Genomic DNA, 20006 nt, shown 5'->3' with positions numbered 1-20006 from the left:
TCTTAAAGTATACTCTCACTGCTAATCTTGTGTGTGTGTGTGTGGCTGGGAGACTTCAAGAGGTACTCACATGTCTGTGTTCCCAGCGATAGATGCCAGTCTCTGTTGACATACTGTGGCTTTTAGCAGAAAAAAACTAGAGAATTGTAGGGTAGCTCAGGGATGGTTATCTCAGAAAGATGAAAATCTATTTTTTAAGAAATTTATATTTTAAAGTTACGTATTTTGCATCAGATTGTCCCCACTCTCCCACTTCAGCCCAAGGCACTTTACTACTTATGCAGTTTAAACATATTCCATCTTTTTAGTGGAAACGTAGGTAATTTGTTCTTAATTATTCTTTTAAGGATAAGCTGAGTCTGTTAACCTTTTATTAAAGGGCTTTTATCTTACAGTTCTCTGGTTCCTTTACAAGTTTTCTTAGTTACACTTGAATTATAAGACCTGAAACTAGCAAGGTACTTTATTAGTAATATAGGTTGTTTAATGCTGAAGTATGGAAAAATGGTACTTTGAAAACATTTCAAAACATTTTAATGAATTCTTTTATAATGTTTATTCTTTAATGAAAGTACTTTTCGTGGACCTTTTTTTTTTCTGTTTTCCCAATGCTTTTGTTTGTTTTAGGTTTTATATCTTTCCTAAGAATATTATTTTGTTTATTCATATTAAGCATCATGTGTTTTATCCATTTATTTTTTTCAGCTTTATTGAGGTATAGTTGACAAAAGTGTTTTGTCCATTTAACTTGCCAGTTGGTGGAATGATTTTTAATCTAGTTATTCAAAATCCTCCACTCTGCCACATTTGGTGTTATCAGTAGACTGGGTTCTCATTATCTTGTTATTAATCAAATGTCTTTAAAGTAGTGAAAGGGCCTCTTGCATCTTTCGTTCCTCTTGGATTCTGTTGCTTAACTTGTCACTTTTTCGTTGGCTTTCTTAGAGGATTCATCAGTGATGCTTCAAAATATACAGGGTATTTTACTTACTTGTGTGTTTGTTTTTTTATGTAGAGAGAAAGAAGAATCCGTTCAGCTTCATCAGGAAGCTTGGGAACGCCATCAGTTAAGAAAGGAATTTCGTAGCAAAAACCAAAATGCTCCAGATAACCGGCCAGAGGAAAATTTCTTTAGCCGACTAGACTCAAGTTTGAAGAAAAATACTGCTTTTGTCAAGAAGTTAAAAACTATTACAGAACAACAGAGAGACTCCTTGTCCCATGATTTTAATGGCCTAAATTTAAGCAAATACATTGCAGAGGCTGTAGCTTCTATTGTGGAAGCGAAGCTGAAAATCTCTGATGTGAATTGTGCTGTGCACTTATGCTCTCTCTTTCACCAGCGCTATGCCGACTTCGCCCCATCACTTCTTCAGGTTTGGAAAAAACATTTTGAAGCAAGGAAAGAAGAGAAAACACCTAACATTACCAAGTTAAGAACCGATTTGCGTTTCATTGCAGAGTTGACAATAGTTGGGATTTTCACTGACAAGGAAGGTCTTTCCTTAATCTATGAACAGCTAAAAAATATTATTAATGCTGACCGGGAATCCCATACTCATGTTTCTGTGGTGATTAGTTTTTGTCGACATTGTGGAGATGATATTGCTGGACTTGTACCAAGGAAAGTAAAGAGTGCCGCAGAGAAGTTTAATTTGAGTTTTCCTCCTAGTGAGATCATTAGTCCAGAGAAACAGCAACCTTTCCAGAATCTTTTAAAAGAATACTTTACGTCTTTGACCAAACACCTGAAAAGGGACCACAGGGAGCTACAGAATACTGAGAGACAAAACAGGTGATTTTCAAATGTTTCTCAGATTTGAGAGTTTATTTTGGAGCTCATACTTAAAAAATTTTAGAGTCTTCATGCCACTGAAAGAACTTGTGGGAAAGGGCTCGTTGCAGGTGATTTCTTAACCTCTAGGAAAACTTCAGAGTGTAACTGTCTAAGTACTTATGTTTAATATGAGTCTACGATAGATTTTGTTTCTGATTTTAAAAGAAACCTGGCAAGTGGCTGGTGATTTCTGCCTTGTGCATCTGTTTCTTCTTGTGATTTAAAAACTCCTTAATGTTGAGGGATAAATTTTCTTTTTCTGTCACTTTAACTTATATTCTATTATTTTTCTGTGTGTTTTGCTGATCCCTCTCTATCTATAACAGGTTTGCTTTTATAGTTTTGTGTTTCAGTTTATTGATGTTGCTGTTTGATACTTTTTAAGAAAACAAGTCATTGATTATTGGTGGTATTTTAGATCAGAAATTTGGGGAATAGTGTACAAAGTGAAAAATTCTTTAAATGCAACTATGTGAAGTGCATTTACCGAAGTCTGTCTCCTGGGGACGTCCATTCAAAATTCTAAATGAGTAACATATGTGCCTGTGGTGAAGACACCTGATTTAGGCCACCTTTGATTGTCTGATACTGTAGACTGCTGTGTAGCACCCGTACCTAGAAGGCATCAGCAAGCTGGAAGGTGATGCACTTTGTGGGTAAAAGATCAACTTTTATGGAGAGTTGGATTTGGAGGAGGGCTGGCGGGGTACAGAAAGGCAGTAGCAGTACCCTTTGGCTGAGTACTTTGCAACTATTTAAAGCGCATGTATGGGGGAATACACTTCTTCCTAAGCCTGTGGTTGGGCTGGGATGACTCGTTTAAGTAGTTACCTCTAGAAGGTGATTGACTTACCAGAAAGGACTGCAGTAGAGTAAGCCAGTAGTTCAGTTAAGTCCAGGTTAGGCAGGTGCAGAGACTATATGGCTAAACCCTGGGGGCTGAAGACCACTCAGAGGTGAGAGTTTAAGATGGCAGTGGTGCTCTTTAATGTTTTTTAAAAAAAGAATCCTGGTTTTTGTGCTTTTGAATAGCGAAGACTGTTTTAAACTTTGAAGAGGCAACTTCAGAATGTATTTGTATAGTCAGTAATGGGTTAAAAAGGAAAGTAGTGGTCCTCTGTTAACATTCTCACATATTTAAGGTTTCTTAATTATGACTTACATAGTGTTTTGTCATTTTTCGAGTCCTTTTCCCATATGTCCTACCTCATACATCACAGTTGATTTTGAAAGTATGCTTTGATTACTTTTTATTGACTACTTTAAGGGTTCTGTGTGTGTGTTTGTTTTTGATTGGCTTCATGTAAGCTTTGAGAGCAGAGAGATTCTGTAATGATTTAATCCAGTCACCCTTCCAACACAGGAGTCCATCCATTCTACAGATTATCTAACATAAATTATTCTTCTGAAAACTTCTCGAGCTTCGTGCTCTGATCTCTTCCACGAAATAGGTTGGACACATCTATTTGTTAAATTTAACTTCCCATACATTGATTTGCTTTTTTTCTGATACAGATGGAATAAAGCTACTCAGAGTGGGGGTCTGTGAACAGCTTACCTGTTGGCAATGAATTAAGTTGAGGAACTGAGACTAAACATTTATATACTTTGATAGCAGTTTTCCATTGCCATGATATTGCAGCTGTACTTTATAGAAATTCAGTGATTGGAAAAAAGATTATTTTGTTATAGCACGTAGTCTATGAGAAACATTGGCATGGCCCATGTCTCTTATTTTACACTGTGATAAAGTCTCAAATATTTGCAGCCTGCTGAGATGTTTCCCTTTCATTTTCTCCAGGCTAGCAACTCCGATTCTTTCAGTTTACTCCATGATTTCCAGACACTTCACTATCCTTAGGTCGTTTATTTTGGATGCATTCTTATCTGCCTGTGACCTACAGTTCATTAGTTTTTATAGCTGCCTTGTCAGTCTTTTGACTTTTTGTTACACCTAAAGACTAACTTCTCAAATGAGCTACTGCCAAGCCAGTTCTTCACCTGAAACTAGTGAAATAATTTTTCATATGTGATACAGACTTTCCTCTTTTAAACTTTATTTAGATAGTTTTGACATATTATGTTAGCCTAATGGTAATTACTAACATCAGTGATGTGTATATTATTAATTGTGTTTATCCACTGGTCACATTCAGCTGAGATAAGCAGACCTCCGGTTTTTTTGTTATGGAAGTCACGGAAGAAATTTTTGAGCAGGATATAGTGTTAAGAGCATAGCTTTGTGGCCTTTTTCCTAGAAACTTTTACTCATTTAAATACAGAACTATTAACCTGTGGCTATTAGAGGAGGTTATTTACTTAATGTAAATTGACCTTAGCCATGGTAGTAGTCATTTTATTACAGGAGACTGTACACTTAGATGTAATAACTTGGGGGATGTGAGGATCTTAATCACGAGATAGAAGATAATTGGCATACAGTTTAATAAATCACTCATGCTTTAGAGAGCTTTAGTTTGAGCAGCCTCTGTAGTGAAGACCTAAATGCCTGACTGAGCAAAGAAGACATGAGGAATGGATTAGTGCAGAGCCCGTACTTGGCCTAGTGTTAGTCTCCTTCTAAGAGGGTACATTACAGTTAAAATGACCAGTTTCCAAAAGTTTCTCCCTCCCAGTCTTTATCCAGTAGGTGTCTTGAGGTTTTTCTGCGTCATAGTAATAACTCATTGGCAATCATTTTTCCCAGTAAGATTTCTCTAAGGCACGATATGCTAGAAATCCAAGTGCCAGACTAGCTAGTGGATGTTTAAGACTCATACGTAAATGACTTTAAGGCTTTATTCAATATCATAATAATGATGCTTTAAAAAGAAAAGTGAAGTACTCTGTATTTTCTGTCTATGGATTGTAAATGCTCTCAGTGGTTTTAATTAACTTGGATGGCACTGTGCTTCGAGGTTGTGAAGTCTTAGTACAACCTCATTAAAGTCTCTACTTAAAAATTCACTTAACTAATTTTTAAAAAATAGAGTAATAAAACCTCTGGTCTTTTCTTAAAAACACTCTGATGAGTGAATGAACACAGTGACTGAGTGAGACTTAGGAATTTCAGGTGTTTTTTTTCTCCTGTGATCCGGGCTGATAGGTACTAGCTAGTTCTGTTTCTGAGCCCCTGCGGGATTTACAGTCATCAGCCAGCAATAGAGTTGACTTTAGGGTTGGGTGAATTCTAATAAATTTGAGTTTATAAGCTTTTTGCCCTTTAAATACAAAATCTTATTTTTTTTTAATGCAGTTTGGTTAAGTGATTGGGGAGTTAATATTTGCACATTTAAAAATATTAGTTACCAATTTAGAGTTAATAGCTTTACTTCTTGTTAAGTTTGCTTTTTATTATGTTCAGTACTCTTTATGTTTGAAGTGCTTTGCATTTTGAGATATTCTCACTGAGGTAATATTACCCAGGTTCTTTTGGCATTTAATAAGAATTGGTTGAAGAAATAATTTTATTAGATATAACTTAATCATGTGACAGTTTGTTTCTTGTAATATAGTGAAATCATGGATTCAGATAATAAGTCAGAATTCTTGTTTGAATAATTCTTAAATGTCTGAATTCCTTATTTTCCTCCTAAGTTGGTGGGAGTGTTGGCAAGTTTCTCCTTTCAGTACCAGTGAATTATGACCTTCATGATGCATGCTCAGTTCAACAGCAGTAAATAATTTGATTTAGAGTTTAGCAAGGGAAAAAATGTGAGTAGAATGTAGGCTTTTGTCTCATGAATAAAATCAGGGAGGTTTCTTTTATTAATGCAAATTCATGAGGCATTACTTTAATAATGTTGAAACTTAAAAACACATTCACCTGAAATTAAATAGTGTCGATTGTTCCTTTCAGGTAGGGTTGTACCTTGCCTCTACAGGTAGATTGTTTGATAAATTACGTAGTAAGTGTTTAAGCACTATTAAATGTTATGTCACCGTGCTGTGGACTTACAGAGACTTAATCCATGCTCAAAAATGTTTACCTCCTTCCAGATAGTGTCTAAGTCTGAGTCTGACTTTAACATAGTTTGTTGAGAAATCTTTGGGTTCAGTTATGCTTAACTGTGCTCTAGTCTCTTTTCACTTAAGATTATAAGACATTCATAAGCAAATTCTAAATTGAAACCACCAGAAAATTTAAGTTCTCATGAGAATTTGACAGAGTGTTAAAGGAGATGAAAAGTGAAACCTCGTATTTTTTCATGGGTCTGCTTCGTGATTATTTTTCAAGATTTTGGCCATGTGTTCTGTGTTATTTTGCATGACTGCATAAGAACAAAGCTATAATGGATTTTCTGTGTTCTTTCCAAGATTTTTTTCTTTTTTAACTTGGCTGATAGAAGATCAAAATAATACTTCATTGACGTTCTTGCCTTTTCTATAGTGGGCTCTGTCATTTTGTTTTCCCCTCATGAAAGTAGTGTTTCATGTTGATAACAGCACATCAGACGTGTGGTCTTAAATGAGCCTCATAGTGCCCTTGAAAGAAGTACCTGTTTTGAAGGCAGTAGATCAAGTTTAGTGATTAAAGGTTTGCCCAGTGTGACTTGGATAGCAGATTACAGAATCAGGTTCTTTCCTACTTCTTCAGACTGTTTCCCTCATCTTCCTCAGGGCTTACCTCCATCTGCATTTGGTACTTGGTTTTAAAGTGTCTAGTAAACACATTAGCTACTCAGGACATACAAAGTCAAATCCAAACAAAAGAGGGACCCAAAAGAGGATATAAAACAAGCACCTTGATGTGAGAAGGCTTGCCTTTAATGTATGCATTTGAGAGACAATCTAATTTCAATATAAGGTACCAAGTGGATAATTTTACTTTAATTTGAGAGGCAGTGTGGTCCAGTAGTTATGAGCATGGGCTCTGGAGCCAGACTGCTTGGATTCAAGTTTTAGATCTGTCTTTACTCATTCTGTAACTTTGGGCAAGTTGCCTCACATTTCTGTGCTTTGGTTTTCTGTTCTGCAAAATGAGATAACAGTAGCACTGTACCTCTGCAGTAAATGTGAGGAATGCCGTGCATTCATACGTGTAAAGGTGCTGAATAACAGTATCTGGCACATTGTAAGTTTACAGGAAATGTTTGCTGTCAACAGCATATTGCCTGCTCAGTCCTTGAGAAGGATTTTTGAACGAGAATTTCTCTTTATGCCTTTTTATGATTTTGAAAATTTGTATGTTCAACTTCTTAAACATCCGTAGCTTATTTTAAAAATAATGCAAAACAGCAGAGTAGACACTATACGAAATAAAAGAAATAGCAAGAAATTCAGACAATAGCAATAAAAATGAAAAAAAGTCTTAGTACTAGAATTTTCTGAGGCATTTGTGGCTTATTTATGAGATATAATGCTTGGTTTCCAGAATGGACTATTTGAGATTTTCTGTCAGTTTTACAGTATTGAATTAGTAATAAAAAAAACCACTGCAGAAATCAAGGACTGATGTACCTTAGAGATGCTCCCAGACCGTGATGTCTCATATATTAGGTGAAGGAGGTCTAATTTCTTACATTTTTGTTCCAAGACTTGGAATTAATTTTGTTTTCATTGCTTACCTTTTATATCTTTAAAACGGTTCCTCCCTGTTGTGCAGTGATACCATGAGGGGAATGAACTTGTGCATAGTACCTCTAACAGTGATGCTCAGTTATCTCCAGTTACGACAGGGATTGGCAACCATGGCCTGCAGGCCAGATTAGGCTCACCACTCGTTTTTGTATAGCTGAAGAGCTAAGAATGGTCTTTACCGTTTTACATGATTAAAACAAATCAAAGAAGAACATTTTTTGAAATATTAAAATTACATGAAGTTCAGATTTCGGTGTCCATAAATAAAGTTTTATTGGAACATAGTCACACTCATGTGTTTACATATTGTCTGTGGCTGCATTTGGCTTTATCAACAGAGTTGAGTAGTTGCAACAAAGACCATATAGTCTGCAAAGCTTAAAATATTATCTGGCCCTTTGCAGAAAAAATTTGCTGATCTCTGGTTTAAGACAGTCTCAAAAGAATGGGTTCAATTCAACTTTCTGTAATAGATGTGCTTCTGAAGAGCTTGTAATTAAAATGATATGTGATGAATCATATCTTCAGCTTGATTTTGCTTAGTGATATAGTCCGGTGAGATTTACACTGATGTACCGGAAAGGTACTTGGTCAAATGTGCTGTGTGTGTTTAGTTCCCTTAGCGGGGGGAGGGGGAGGGTATAGCTCAGTGATAGAGTGCGTGCTCAGTATGCACGAGGTCCTGGGTTCAATCCACTGTACCTCCATTAAAAAAATAATTGGAAATAAATAGGCCTAATTACCTCCCCTTGCACCCCCCAAAAAACATAGTATGTTTAGTTCCCTCATACACATCTTCTAAAAATTTCATCAAATTTAAAATCTTTTCGTATGGTCTTTATAAACTTATAAAAAACTGACATATGGTACATTCATTAAAAATTGTTTCAGTTAAATTTCATTAGAACCTCTAAATGATTCTAGGGATTTTGAGTGTTCAGGCATCTCTGATGGGTTCTTTCTCTGCTTGAACTCTCTAGTCTTGCTACATGCCGTGGGGTTGGATTTTAGGAAATGTATATTAAATAAGTGGTCAAGGGAAATACATGTGACTATATAAGTTTTGTGTATAACTGAACTCTTCTAATGCCATTTCATTGGTATCCTGTACTGCTTTCCGAGTGCTTAGTGTAAGGTTGATTAGAAAACAAACCAACTAAATTCTAAGCTTTTTTCCCCACCAAGGACTGTTCTCATTAGATAGTAACCTAAACACATATAAGTTAAGTAGTTAGGTAAATTAGTACTGTTAAAAATTTAATCGTGGAGTTGAGATTTTAGGGAGGACACAAGGATTATCTCTGAAGTTTCAAAGTTTTAACTGGTCCCAGGAGAACTGGACAGGAACTGAATGCATACAAAGGGAACCGTCATAGAATTCAGTCACTTTTAATTGACCCAGTTCAAAGTCTCAGGCAAATGTTTGAAAGAGTGGTTGATATCAGAAAAAGAGTGTTCATTTTCTGTTCTAATAAGAATAGTCATCACCTTGCTACAGCTTATATGTCATAAATCCTTAGTGAATATTATATAACCTGCAACTGGATGTATGATCTTCAGATGATCAGAATGTCAGAACTTGTTAGAGAAATAATTTCAGGTTATGGTATTTTGGTAATATTTTCCAGTTTCTTTTCAAGTACTGAAATAACTTTGCATCTTTGTTGTCATTAGAAGTTTTGAAATACTTTGGAACTATTATTATCATTTTTAACATAATTTGCTTCTGAATAAACTCAAATTTTTATTAACTAATGTTTTTTCTAATTGCAGGATATTTTAGAGTACCTTGCTTTTGAGTTATTTATTCAAATCATTTACCAATTTAATGGCTTTTTTAACTTAAAAAATGACTTAACTTTTAATTAAAAGTAGTAACAAGCTGATTCAAAGTAATAATATCAGTCATTTCTTTTAGGGCATGAATATTTTTAAATGCTTAGATTTTTTGTTTTAAAAATTCATTTATAAAACTGAAAGAACTTTGTTTTTGCCTGTAAAGTTACTCTGAAATGTTTGAAGACAGAAAGACTCTGCTCTTAGAGGAATGCTTTTTAGCCTGGATTATTATGGTTAAGCTATCTTGGCATTTTACTAATCTGTTTGTAGAACGATATTGTTTAATGCATCTTGAATAAGAAAATAAGTGAAAATTTCTCATGTTAGATCCCAATAAGCCAGATTTCGGGGGGGAAAAAAGGAGTGGATTTAATGAATAGTAACTGACTATGTATCTTGTGCTTATAAATGGAAACTGATAGTCTAAGATAGAAAATGTTATTTGGAATGTTAAAAGCATTGAAACAAAAGTTTAAAATTTGGATAAGAATGGGGTAAGATGGGAAAGTTCGGAAATTGTTCCAGATAAGCAGGGATGAATAAGTGTAGCCATGGTTTTTCTGCTTTATTTTCTATAACTTTTAAGAAGATAACAACACAAAAAAAACCCCTTCTAACTCATTTTCTTCACTGGTCATGATGCAAAACAAAGAATAAAAATATTTTAAATTTTATTTTAATTTTTTTTTTATTGATTTATAATCATGTTACCTTGTGTCAAATTCCAGTGTAGAGCACAATTTTTCAGTTATACATGAACATATATATATATTCATTGTCACATTTTTTTCTCTGTGAGCTACCATAAGATCTTGGGTATAGTTCCCTGTGCTGTACAGTATAATCTTGTTTATCTATTCTACAATTTTGAAATCCCATCTATCCCTTCCCACCCTCCGCCCCCTTGGCAACCACAAGTTTGTATTCTATGTCTAGGAGTCTATTTCTGTTTTGTATTTATGCTTTGTTTTTTTTTGTTTTTGTTTTTGTTTTTTAGATTCCACACATGAGCCATCTTTTATGGTATTTTTCTTTCTCTTTCTGGCTTACTTCACTTAGAATGACATTCTCCAGGAGCATCCATGTTGTTGCAAATGGCGTTATGTTGTCAGTTTTTATGGCTGAGTAGTATTCCATTGTATAAATATACCACATCTTCTTTATCCAGTCATCCGTTGATGGACATTTAGGCTGTTTCCATGTCTTGGTTATTGTAAATAGTGCTGCTATGAACACAGGTGCAGGTGTCATCCTGAAGTAGGGTTCCTTCTGGATATAAGCCCAGGAGTGGGATTCCTGGGTCTACAAACATGATTGTTAATCATACTTCATATTCTCTGAAGAACCAATGTTAACATTTAATTGTTTAAAAAATTTTATTGTTTAGGTGAATTTGATACAAGTTTTAATTTTCAGATATGTCTTGAAAATATTGAGTATTAAAAATAAGTTGTTGTGTGATAAAATCTGATTTTATGAAATATTCCCAATGTAATAATACATGATCACATCTGTCTTGATAAGATTATCAAATTATTTCATCATTTGTTTATAGGCGTATTCTACATTCTAAAGGGGAGCTAAGTGAAGATAGACATAAACAGTATGAGGAATTTGCTATGTCTTATCAGAAGCTGCTGGCAAATTCTCAATCCTTAGCTGACCTTTTGGATGAAAATATGCCAGATCTTCCTCAGGACAAACCAACACCAGAAGGTAAGAGATCCTTAAAAACAGATACGTGATTCTTTCAGTAAGCCCTGATTAGTTATCTTTAGTCTTGTCAGATGTGTATTATTGAAAATGGATTTTTTTAAATGTCTTAAAAATTTTTGTTAATGAGAACGTAGTATTGAAATGTTCCTCTGAACGGAAAAAGCTTTGCATTTGGAAAATAGTAAGTAACTTGTGATGATCTGATGTGTTTCTTTGGATTCTTTTGTAGTAGATATACTTGGATTGTAGCCAACAGGGGCCTGTCTTAAACCATACTTAGCGCATTAGAAAGGTTTACTTTATTTCTCAGATAGGTAGTAAGGTAGATTGGGATTCTAATCTTTCTGTTTTCATTTTTAATTTAGTTGTTTTGAATGATATATTATCTTACATTGTTACTTAGAACTAAAACCTACCTTGCAGTTTTGTAAGATCAATTGTTTATCATTTTGTAAGGTGTTATGTCCCATATTATTTCAGAGGTGTTTTAAACTTCCTTTTTAATTGTCTTTAAGTTGGTAGGGCTCCTAGTGTGTTATTCTAAGCTGTCATGGTAACTACTTGAAAAATTACTTATGTTAGGTAGATAAGTGTTAATAAATTATTAATCTTAAAACTATCTCACAATCCTGTTTACTTAAAAATCTTAAGAGTAAAGTATTTGTAAAGTATCCTTTTATAATGCAAGTGGATATTTTGTATTTTACATCCTCAATAAGAAAATACTCATTGTATACTGTGAATGCATTTTCAGTCCTTCCTTGGTATCTGCAGGGGATTGGTTTCAGGACCTCTGAGCATGCTCAAGCCTCTCATATAAAATGGCTTACTATTTGCACGTAACCTATACACTTCCTCCCATATACTTTAAATCATCTGTACAGTACTTATAATACCTAATGCAATGTAAATAGTTGCCAGTGCACTATTAAGGCAAATTTAAGTTTAGCTTTTTGGAACTTTTTTTTTTAATCTGAATATTTTAAATCTGCAGTTGATTGAATCTGTGGATGCAGATGCAAAGGATACAGAGAGTTGACTCTATTTTAATATATTTATATATAACCACATATATAAAGCCTATTAATTTTTGTGTGTCTTGATCAGTGAGCCTCAGACTTTTTAATTTTTTAAAAGCAGTTCCACCATAGAATTTATGATTCTGTTGAATCTGGCTGGTTTCTCAGAACTTTCTCAGTGTATTTATTATATTTTAGAACCAAAATCTTTTCATAGTGTTTTTGGTACTGATTTACTTGGTTTATTTCTATTGAAATTTAAGCTAGTTTTTCTTTTAATGTTAAATGATTTTAAAAGTATTTTAGGCATTTTCCAGAGATAGTAGAGCTTGGCAAAATTCTGCCATCATTTTTAAAAGATATTTTCACTGGGCATAGAATTTTAGGGTGAGGTTTTTGTTTTCTTTCAGTACTTAGGGATGTTATTCCACTGTTTTCTATCCTGCATTGTTTCTAGTGAGAAAGCTGCTGTCATCTTTGTTCTTCTTAAAATAATGTGTACCTTTTCTCTGATTGCTTTAAAATTTCATTACCACTAATTTTAAACAGGTTAGTTATGTTGTTTGGTGTAGTTTTCTTCATGTTTCTTGGGGTTCATTGGACTTCTTGAATCTGAGTTTATAATTTTCATCAAATTTGGAAAATCTTGACCCTATTTCTTCAAATATATTTTCTGTTCCTCTCCCCCCTCCTGTGGGGATTTAGTTACAACTATAGTAGGTGGTTTGAAGTTGCCTGTTCTATTCTTAAATAGTTTTTTCTTTGTTTCATATTGGTTTCCGTTGCTGTGTCTTCAGCATCACTAATATTTTCTTTTTACTGTGTCTAATAGACTGTTACACTTATATAGAGATGTAGTTTTTATCTACAGAAGCTGGTTATATTTTCCATGGTCTCAGACATGCTCAGTGTATCTTCTAGCTTGTTGAGAATGTGAATATAGTTATAACTGTTTTAATGTCCTTGTCTATGATTTTTATTACGTATGTCACTTCTGCCTTGGTTTAATTGATTGATTAATCTCTACATCTCTGGCATTTTTTTTCTACTTCTTTGCATGACTGATCATGTTTTATTAGATGCGTGCTGGATATTTTTGTGCTCTTAAGAATATCATTGAGCTTTGTTCTGGGGCTCAGTTTAATTACTTGGAAACAGTTTCATCCTTTCCAGGCTTGCTTCCCCTGGGATCAGAGCAGCCTTTAATCTAGGGCTGATTTTTCCTATTACTGAGGCAATATCCCTCTCTATTCTGCTCAATTTCTCATGAATTAGAAGATTCATGAGTAGCTGTTTTCCTAATCTCACCTAGTTCCCTCACACATAGGGGCTGATCAGTATTTAGCTGAACATTCAAGGGGCCCTTCTGCAGATCTTAGGCATCTGTCTTTGTGATGCTTTCTCCTCTCTGGTCCTGTCTTGCAAAATCTAGCCACCTGGGCTAGTGTTCTGCCAGCCAGACTCTCAGCTCTGTCATCCTCAACTCATGGGGACTGCTGGGGTCTGCGTGGCTTCTTCCTTGGCCACGGCCTAGAACATCTCAGCAGGCAGTAAGCTGGGGCAATGAATTGCACAGCTTAATTTTTTTGTTTCTTCTCTCACAGGAGTCACTTTCCTGTGCTACCTCACTTCCAGCCATTGCATTTTGTTGTTTGCCTGGTTTTTTAGTTGTTTTAGGTCACTGCTACTGCATCTTGGCCTGAAGAGGCCTGAATTTTTTAGTGACCCAGAATATCCTTTTCTACCTCACAGATGAGATTGTAATTGTATATACTATTTGGCGACTACTTTTTTAAGTTAGCTGTGTATCTTAGATGTCTTTTCATGTCAGTCCATGTTGAGCCATCTCATTCTTTTACATTGCTGCATAGTAATATCCTAGTGAATAATTGTGCTTTCTTTACCTTGTTTTCTGTTGATTGACATGTAAGTTATTTCTAGTTTTTAGTATTATAGTCAATACTGTAATAAAATCTCTGTACCTGTGGCTCTTTGTGTGCATGCTAGTATTTCAGGGATAAATTCCTAAAAGTAGAATTCCTGGGTTGAAAGGGTATGTACATGTTAAATTTCAATATATAACGTCAGATTTTCTTTTAAAGAAATTTACATGCCACTAAGTATATAAGAATAAGTGTTTTTCCTTACATTCTTATCATATTGCAGTTTTTGATTTTTACATTCTGAGTGAGGTTGAGCATCTTTTCCCTAAGTTTATTGACTGTTTTTCCTTTGTATTCTTTCCCTTACGACATAATTGGCTTGAGCCCTTGACCCCTTCCTTTTTAAAAAAAAATGCAATATTTATCTATTCTTAAAAATTGATATATAAAAGCACTTAGCATATTAAAGAGATTATTCTTTTTTATATGTATTGCAAATATTTCTTCCAGAATTTTTTTTTTGTATATATATGTTTTCACTGAAGTATAGTCAGTTTATTGTATGGTGTCAGTTTCTGGTGTACAGCATAATGCTTCAGTCATACATGAACATACATGTATTTGTTTTCATATTCTTTTTCACCATAAATTACTTCAAGATATTGAATCCCCCCAATTTTCTATTGCATTTTGACTTTGTAGCTTTTTTTTTCCTCAGAAGTTGAAGTTTTTTCCTATGGTTTATAATTACTGTGTAGATAACATTATTTTTCAGATATGTAAAATACTCAGTGATAAGTGTTTGTTTTATTTACCTTTACCCTGATTGAGGTTAGGATCTTTTCATATGTTCTTTGACTTAATCTGTTCAGAGGCTTTATCCATTTTTTTATTTGAGATTTTGTTGTTTGTTTGTAGGAACTCTTTATATTTTGGATATTAATTCCTTTGTATAAATATTGTATAAATATTTGTATTTATTTGTTGTTTGTATAAATTCCTTGTATAAATATTGTATAAATATTGTCTTCTAGTCTGTCCTTTGCTTTTGTTTATATTTCTTATTAAACAGAAATTGTAAAGTTATCAGTCTTTCCCCTTAAAATGGGTTTAGTGTCCTGTGTTTAAATATATTTTTTGTAAGACATATAGGTAGTGAGTTAGGGAGCCGACATTTTATTGTTTTTGTTTTTCCTAGATGACTTTTAATGAATAATCTGATTTTTTTCAAGGTTATTTTTAATATGCATGATTATTCTCTTATTTACAATTCTAGTTTGCAGAGAAGCAAAGTGAGAATAGATAAAATCATGAACGGTCTCACAAGCATGAAGTAGGAAATTAATTACTTTTAGAGTTCTGAGTTTAAGAATCTATGGTTGTACATAAAGGTAGACAGTGTGTATGTAAATATATATGTGGTTTTCCACCTTCTACTGGAATGTCTATATATTTCTTCATCGTTCCTTTCCTTTTTTTCCAGTTATTTGTCAATTGACTGTTTACGGCAGTCTGTCTGACACCAAGTTTTATACCAAAAGGAGGATACTTCTTAAGGGTTTATGGTCTATTTGCAAAGATACTTGTGCTATAAGTGGTACAGAGGGTTGGGAGTCTTGAAAAAATGCTTCATTGGGAGGTGGGACTTTAAGCTGGATGTTTTAGAAATGGCCAGCCTTATATATTTCTTATTTTGGTTTTAAGTTTCATGAAGATAAGCCTGATATATCAAATGGCTACTTAATCTCATATCACTTGCTTAAAACATTTAAGAAAAAACTGGTCTTTATCCTATGTTCTCCTCTAGTCTGTCCTGGTTGAGAGCTTTCCTTAAAACACAATTTGTGATTTGATGATGAAGATGGTTACATGAACAATCCAGAGTGATTGAAGAAGTTTCTGTTAATTGAAACCATCAAGATTCATTAGTTATAAAATTGAAAATATAAAATATCACGTTTAGCTTACCAAACGTGAAATGGTTTTAATTCCCTGTGATTTATTTTATTGTAGAGCATGGGCCTGGAATTGATATATTTACACCGGGTAAGCCTGGAGATTATGACTTGGAAGGTGGTATATGGGAAGATGAAGATGCTCGGAATTTTTATGAAAACCTCATTGATTTGAAAGCTTTTGTTCCAGCCATCTTGTTTAAAGATAATGAAAAAAGTTGTCAGAATAAAGATTCCAACAAGGATGATTGCAAAGGTAAATTCTAGAGGGCAAGTTCTTATATTAAGTGTTGTAAAAATTAGTTTCAGAATACTATTTGTAAAAAAAATTTTTTTTTTTACTTGTGTCAAGAGAAAGTCTGAACTCCTCATTAAGGAGTTCAGATGGCATACAGAGTTAAACAGGTTATGGTCTTTGTTCTCAATGAGCATGATGTATTTTTAAAAATCTGAATGTATCAAATTTCTTGTCAGGTGTATATTATAGGTTCTGAGACAAATGATACAGATTTTGTGAATCCTTAAGTATTTTTTGCAGCAGGATTTCAATATGACTTTTAAATTCAGAGATACTGATTCTTTGATTTCAAACAGAAGCAAAAGAACCTAAGGATAATAAGGAGGTACCGAATCCTGATGATTTGGAACTTGAGTTGGAGAACCTAGAGATTAATGATGATGCTTTGGAGTTAGAGGGTGGAGATGAAGCTGAAGATCTTACAAAGAAACTTCTTGATGAGCAAGGTAAACACTTCTGCCAAAAACCTTAATTTTTGTTTAGTTTTTATACACAAAGCTCTTGCCTGTGAATATGAATCTTTACTCTTTAATTCCTTGTTTTCCTGTTGTTTCTAGGCCATCACTTTTTTGGAATTTGACTTGAAACAGAAATATTACATGTCCCATATTATGTGACCACAGACTTTAGTGATAATTAAATCTTAATGGATATTTCTTATACTCTACCTTCTAGCATTGTCCTTAATATAAATTAATTCTGATATAATCTGTATAAAAATATATTTAATAATTATTCTAAAATGGTTGAGAGATAAAAAGACAGTGTATCAGTTCATCTGTGATAATTTTGTCTTTATAATTGAATAATGTTTTGTCTTTAGTGATAAAAATATCACACTGTTAATTATTTCCTGCATACTTCCTATCAGGTTTCTTTATTAGTTACAATTCTTTATTAGAAGGATACCTTCTTGTCAGTATTGCTTTTCTCTCTGTTGGCTTCATTGTTTCCTACTGTAGATTCTCTTTCTCCGTGTCATGAAGGGAGGGTAGGCATGGCTGGAGGCTGCCCCAGGCTCAGACCAGCTGGTGACATCAAAGGACGAGAGGGGTTCTCTCCCACTGTCTGTATATGCACAGCATGGAAGGACTTGGATAGTTCTGGGCCGTGCTGGCCTGTGCTGAGAGGAGTGGTGGTGTACTGAGTGCTTTGCTAAATACCCAAGTTTGAACAACGACAGTTTGTCCATCAGTTCTTTCAAGTAAAAATGGTATTCTATGCAAAAAGCAACTAGCTTAGCTTGGCACCTGCCCCAGCACAGTCTCGTGGATTGCCTTTGATGGCAAGCAGTGATCGTAATGTTAACTGAAAGTGTGGGAGAAGGGATGCCCGAGAGATAAAAATAATGGATCTACAATAAAACTACATGCAATTTATGACGTTGATTTTGTGTCTCATGCAAGTTTACCTTTTTATACTTGATATCTGAAAGACTGTGATGATTAGTTTAGAATTATGATTGTAGAGATGCCCAAACTTTCTAGGGTAATATCTCAGTGCTTCATTTTTTTCATGAGTGAGAAAAATGCTCTAGATTATCTGTGTTCCAAATAACTTATTATTGGATGTTTTCATTCTTACATTGTCTACATATTTTTTTAACCTATTTCAAAACTACTTTTATGTTAGAACAAGAGGATGAAGAAGCCAGCACTGGATCTCATCTCAAGCTCATAGTAGATGCTTTCCTCCAGCAGTTGCCCAACTGTGTGAACCGCGATCTGATAGACAAGGTATGATTGTCTCTATGTAACTTTACTCAAGCACATAGACCTTGTAGGATAGCTCTAATTAGGAATGTCTGTGGTTTTTGGACTGTTTTGGCCATAGAATGAACCATTTCTTCAAATGGAATCTTACATGGGAATCCAAAATAAACACACAGTTGGAACCAGTTTGTTGATCTTACGTTTGGGGTGGAACTGTCTCTAGGATCCTGTTGGCTTGACTCTGCCCTTCATGTAGGGATGCCACGGTTTGGAAAATACTGTTAGACCAGGAAGTTCTTAAAGTGTGCTTTGTAGGTTCTTGGTGTCATCTGAGGCACCTTCAGGGGCTCTGTAAAGTCAAAACACTTTTCACACTAGTTCTAGGATTTCCCCCGCCGCTTGTTCAGTGTTTTCAACATTTGCAAAAGTGATGATGGGTAAAGTTGCTGGTGTTTTAATGTGGATCATAATGCAGTGGCGGCAAACTGGACTAGTGGCCATTGTGTTCTTCGTAGCCATGAATTTGCAATTAAAAAAACAATGCCACTTTCACTTAAGAATCTCCTTGAATCATGAAAATTGGTGATTTTATTTAGTTTCTACCTTTGAGCACACTTCATTTTAACCTGATGAAATGAGAAAGATATGAAAAGCACATCTGCTGTCTCAGGTTGTCTCCAGAAAAGCCACCTGTGTGATTGACTTGCAAGCTAAGCTAGTTGTTTTTTGCATAAAATACCATTTTTACTTGAAAGAGCTGATGGACAAACTGTGGTTATTCAAACTTGGGTATTTAGCAAACATTTTTCTAAGATGAACAAGGTGAGCCTGTCACTTCAAGGGAAATAGCTGAAAATATTCGTTGCCAATGAATAAATTTGAGTTTTCAACAAAAATTAGAATTTTGGAAAACTTAAGTCCACCAACATAATTTATCGATAAGACTTTTCTGATGATATTGGTGATGATGTTAAATAATGTAATTTGAAAATATTATGGAAGTATTTGGAAGATCTGCATACCTCAGTGAACCATTGCTGTAAATGATGAGTACACAAAGTGAACAAAAATCCACTCAGAGTGCAAGACAGACCAGTGGATTTGGGGGTGGGGGGTGGGGCTTGGTTTGTTTGTTTATTTACAGTGGAGATTCTGAAGATTGAACCCAGGGCCTTGTGCATGCTAAGCACTCTCTCTGCCATTGTATCCTCCCCCAACTAATGGATTTTATGAAAATCCATGAAAAGTTGATTGATATGGTTTCAGATTTCACATTGCAACTAACAATGAAGAAACTACCACTTGTCAAGTTTTGGTGAAGTATCAGATATCTATAACTACTGAAAAAGATATTAAAATACCTCTCCCTTTCCAGCTGCATAGATGTGTGAAACCAGAGTTTCTTCATATACTTCATCCAAAACAACACAGCAGGTTGAATGCATAAATAGATACGAGAATCTGACTGTCCTCTGAAAGAATGCCACTCTACTGTTACTGATTTTTCTTCATTTAAAAAAATATTTTCAGAAAGTGTTAATAACTAATAGATTTATTGGTATTTTTTTCTTTTCTTCCCCTGTCCCTTTATTGGTATTTTTAAGTGAATGAATATTTTAAAAATTTCTCTGTTTTAACTTCTAAAACAGTAAATGCCGATAAATGCATTAATCCACATATACAAAGTTCACTCAGGTCCTCAACACCTTTTAAGACTGTAAAGGACTCTTGAGACCCAAGTTTGAAAATCATTGCTTTAGGCCATTTTTTGGTCAAGGCGTAATGTAATCTTTTATCTTTTCTTCCCCCATCATGCTTTGAGGTCCTCCATAGAGAACTATAGACGTTACACTGTTTTTCAATTTTCAGCTTGTTTTATCTCTTCTACAAATAATTTAAGATGTATTTCAGTAACTGTTCATATAATCAAATAGGCTGGAAACTGATTCCAAATTGGCTTACCTTTTGGAGTGATTAGGTCTGTAAATAGTTTTCAAACAGTAATTACAGCATTTATTTCTGTTTTAAGAGAGAGTCTCTTTGATCTTTCTGATGTAGAATGTAGCCAAAACTACCTCTTAAACAGTTGCTTATTTTTGTAAGGTTGGGATATGATCGAATCTTTCCTCTGCTAAATTTTCATATATTCATTAGATGTAAACAGGAT

The 20006-nt window shown here is 34.4% G+C and overlaps 1 protein-coding gene across 4 annotated transcripts in view; it reads left to right on the top strand.

The window, feature by feature from the left end:
* The window catches only part of UPF2 (UPF2 regulator of nonsense mediated mRNA decay), an 85896-nt gene that overhangs the window by 7998 nt on the left and 57892 nt on the right, over nucleotides 1–20006 (top strand). For all 4 annotated transcript variants that reach the window (XM_074358404.1, XM_074358403.1, XM_074358402.1 and 1 more), the window contains 5 exons: nucleotides 1016–1795; nucleotides 10812–10972; nucleotides 15888–16085; nucleotides 16424–16573; nucleotides 17760–17863. In XM_074358404.1, coding sequence (XP_074214505.1) covers nucleotides 1016–1795; nucleotides 10812–10972; nucleotides 15888–16085; nucleotides 16424–16573; nucleotides 17760–17863 — 1393 coding nt within the window. The remainder of the gene's footprint in view (nucleotides 1–1015; nucleotides 1796–10811; nucleotides 10973–15887; nucleotides 16086–16423; nucleotides 16574–17759; nucleotides 17864–20006) is intronic.

This window comes from Camelus bactrianus, chromosome 35 (assembly GCF_048773025.1).
Source record: "Camelus bactrianus isolate YW-2024 breed Bactrian camel chromosome 35, ASM4877302v1, whole genome shotgun sequence".
NCBI lineage: Eukaryota > Metazoa > Chordata > Mammalia > Artiodactyla > Camelidae > Camelus > Camelus bactrianus.
Note: the sequence above shows the minus strand (reverse complement) of the source record. Positions and strands in the feature narration are given on the sequence as shown.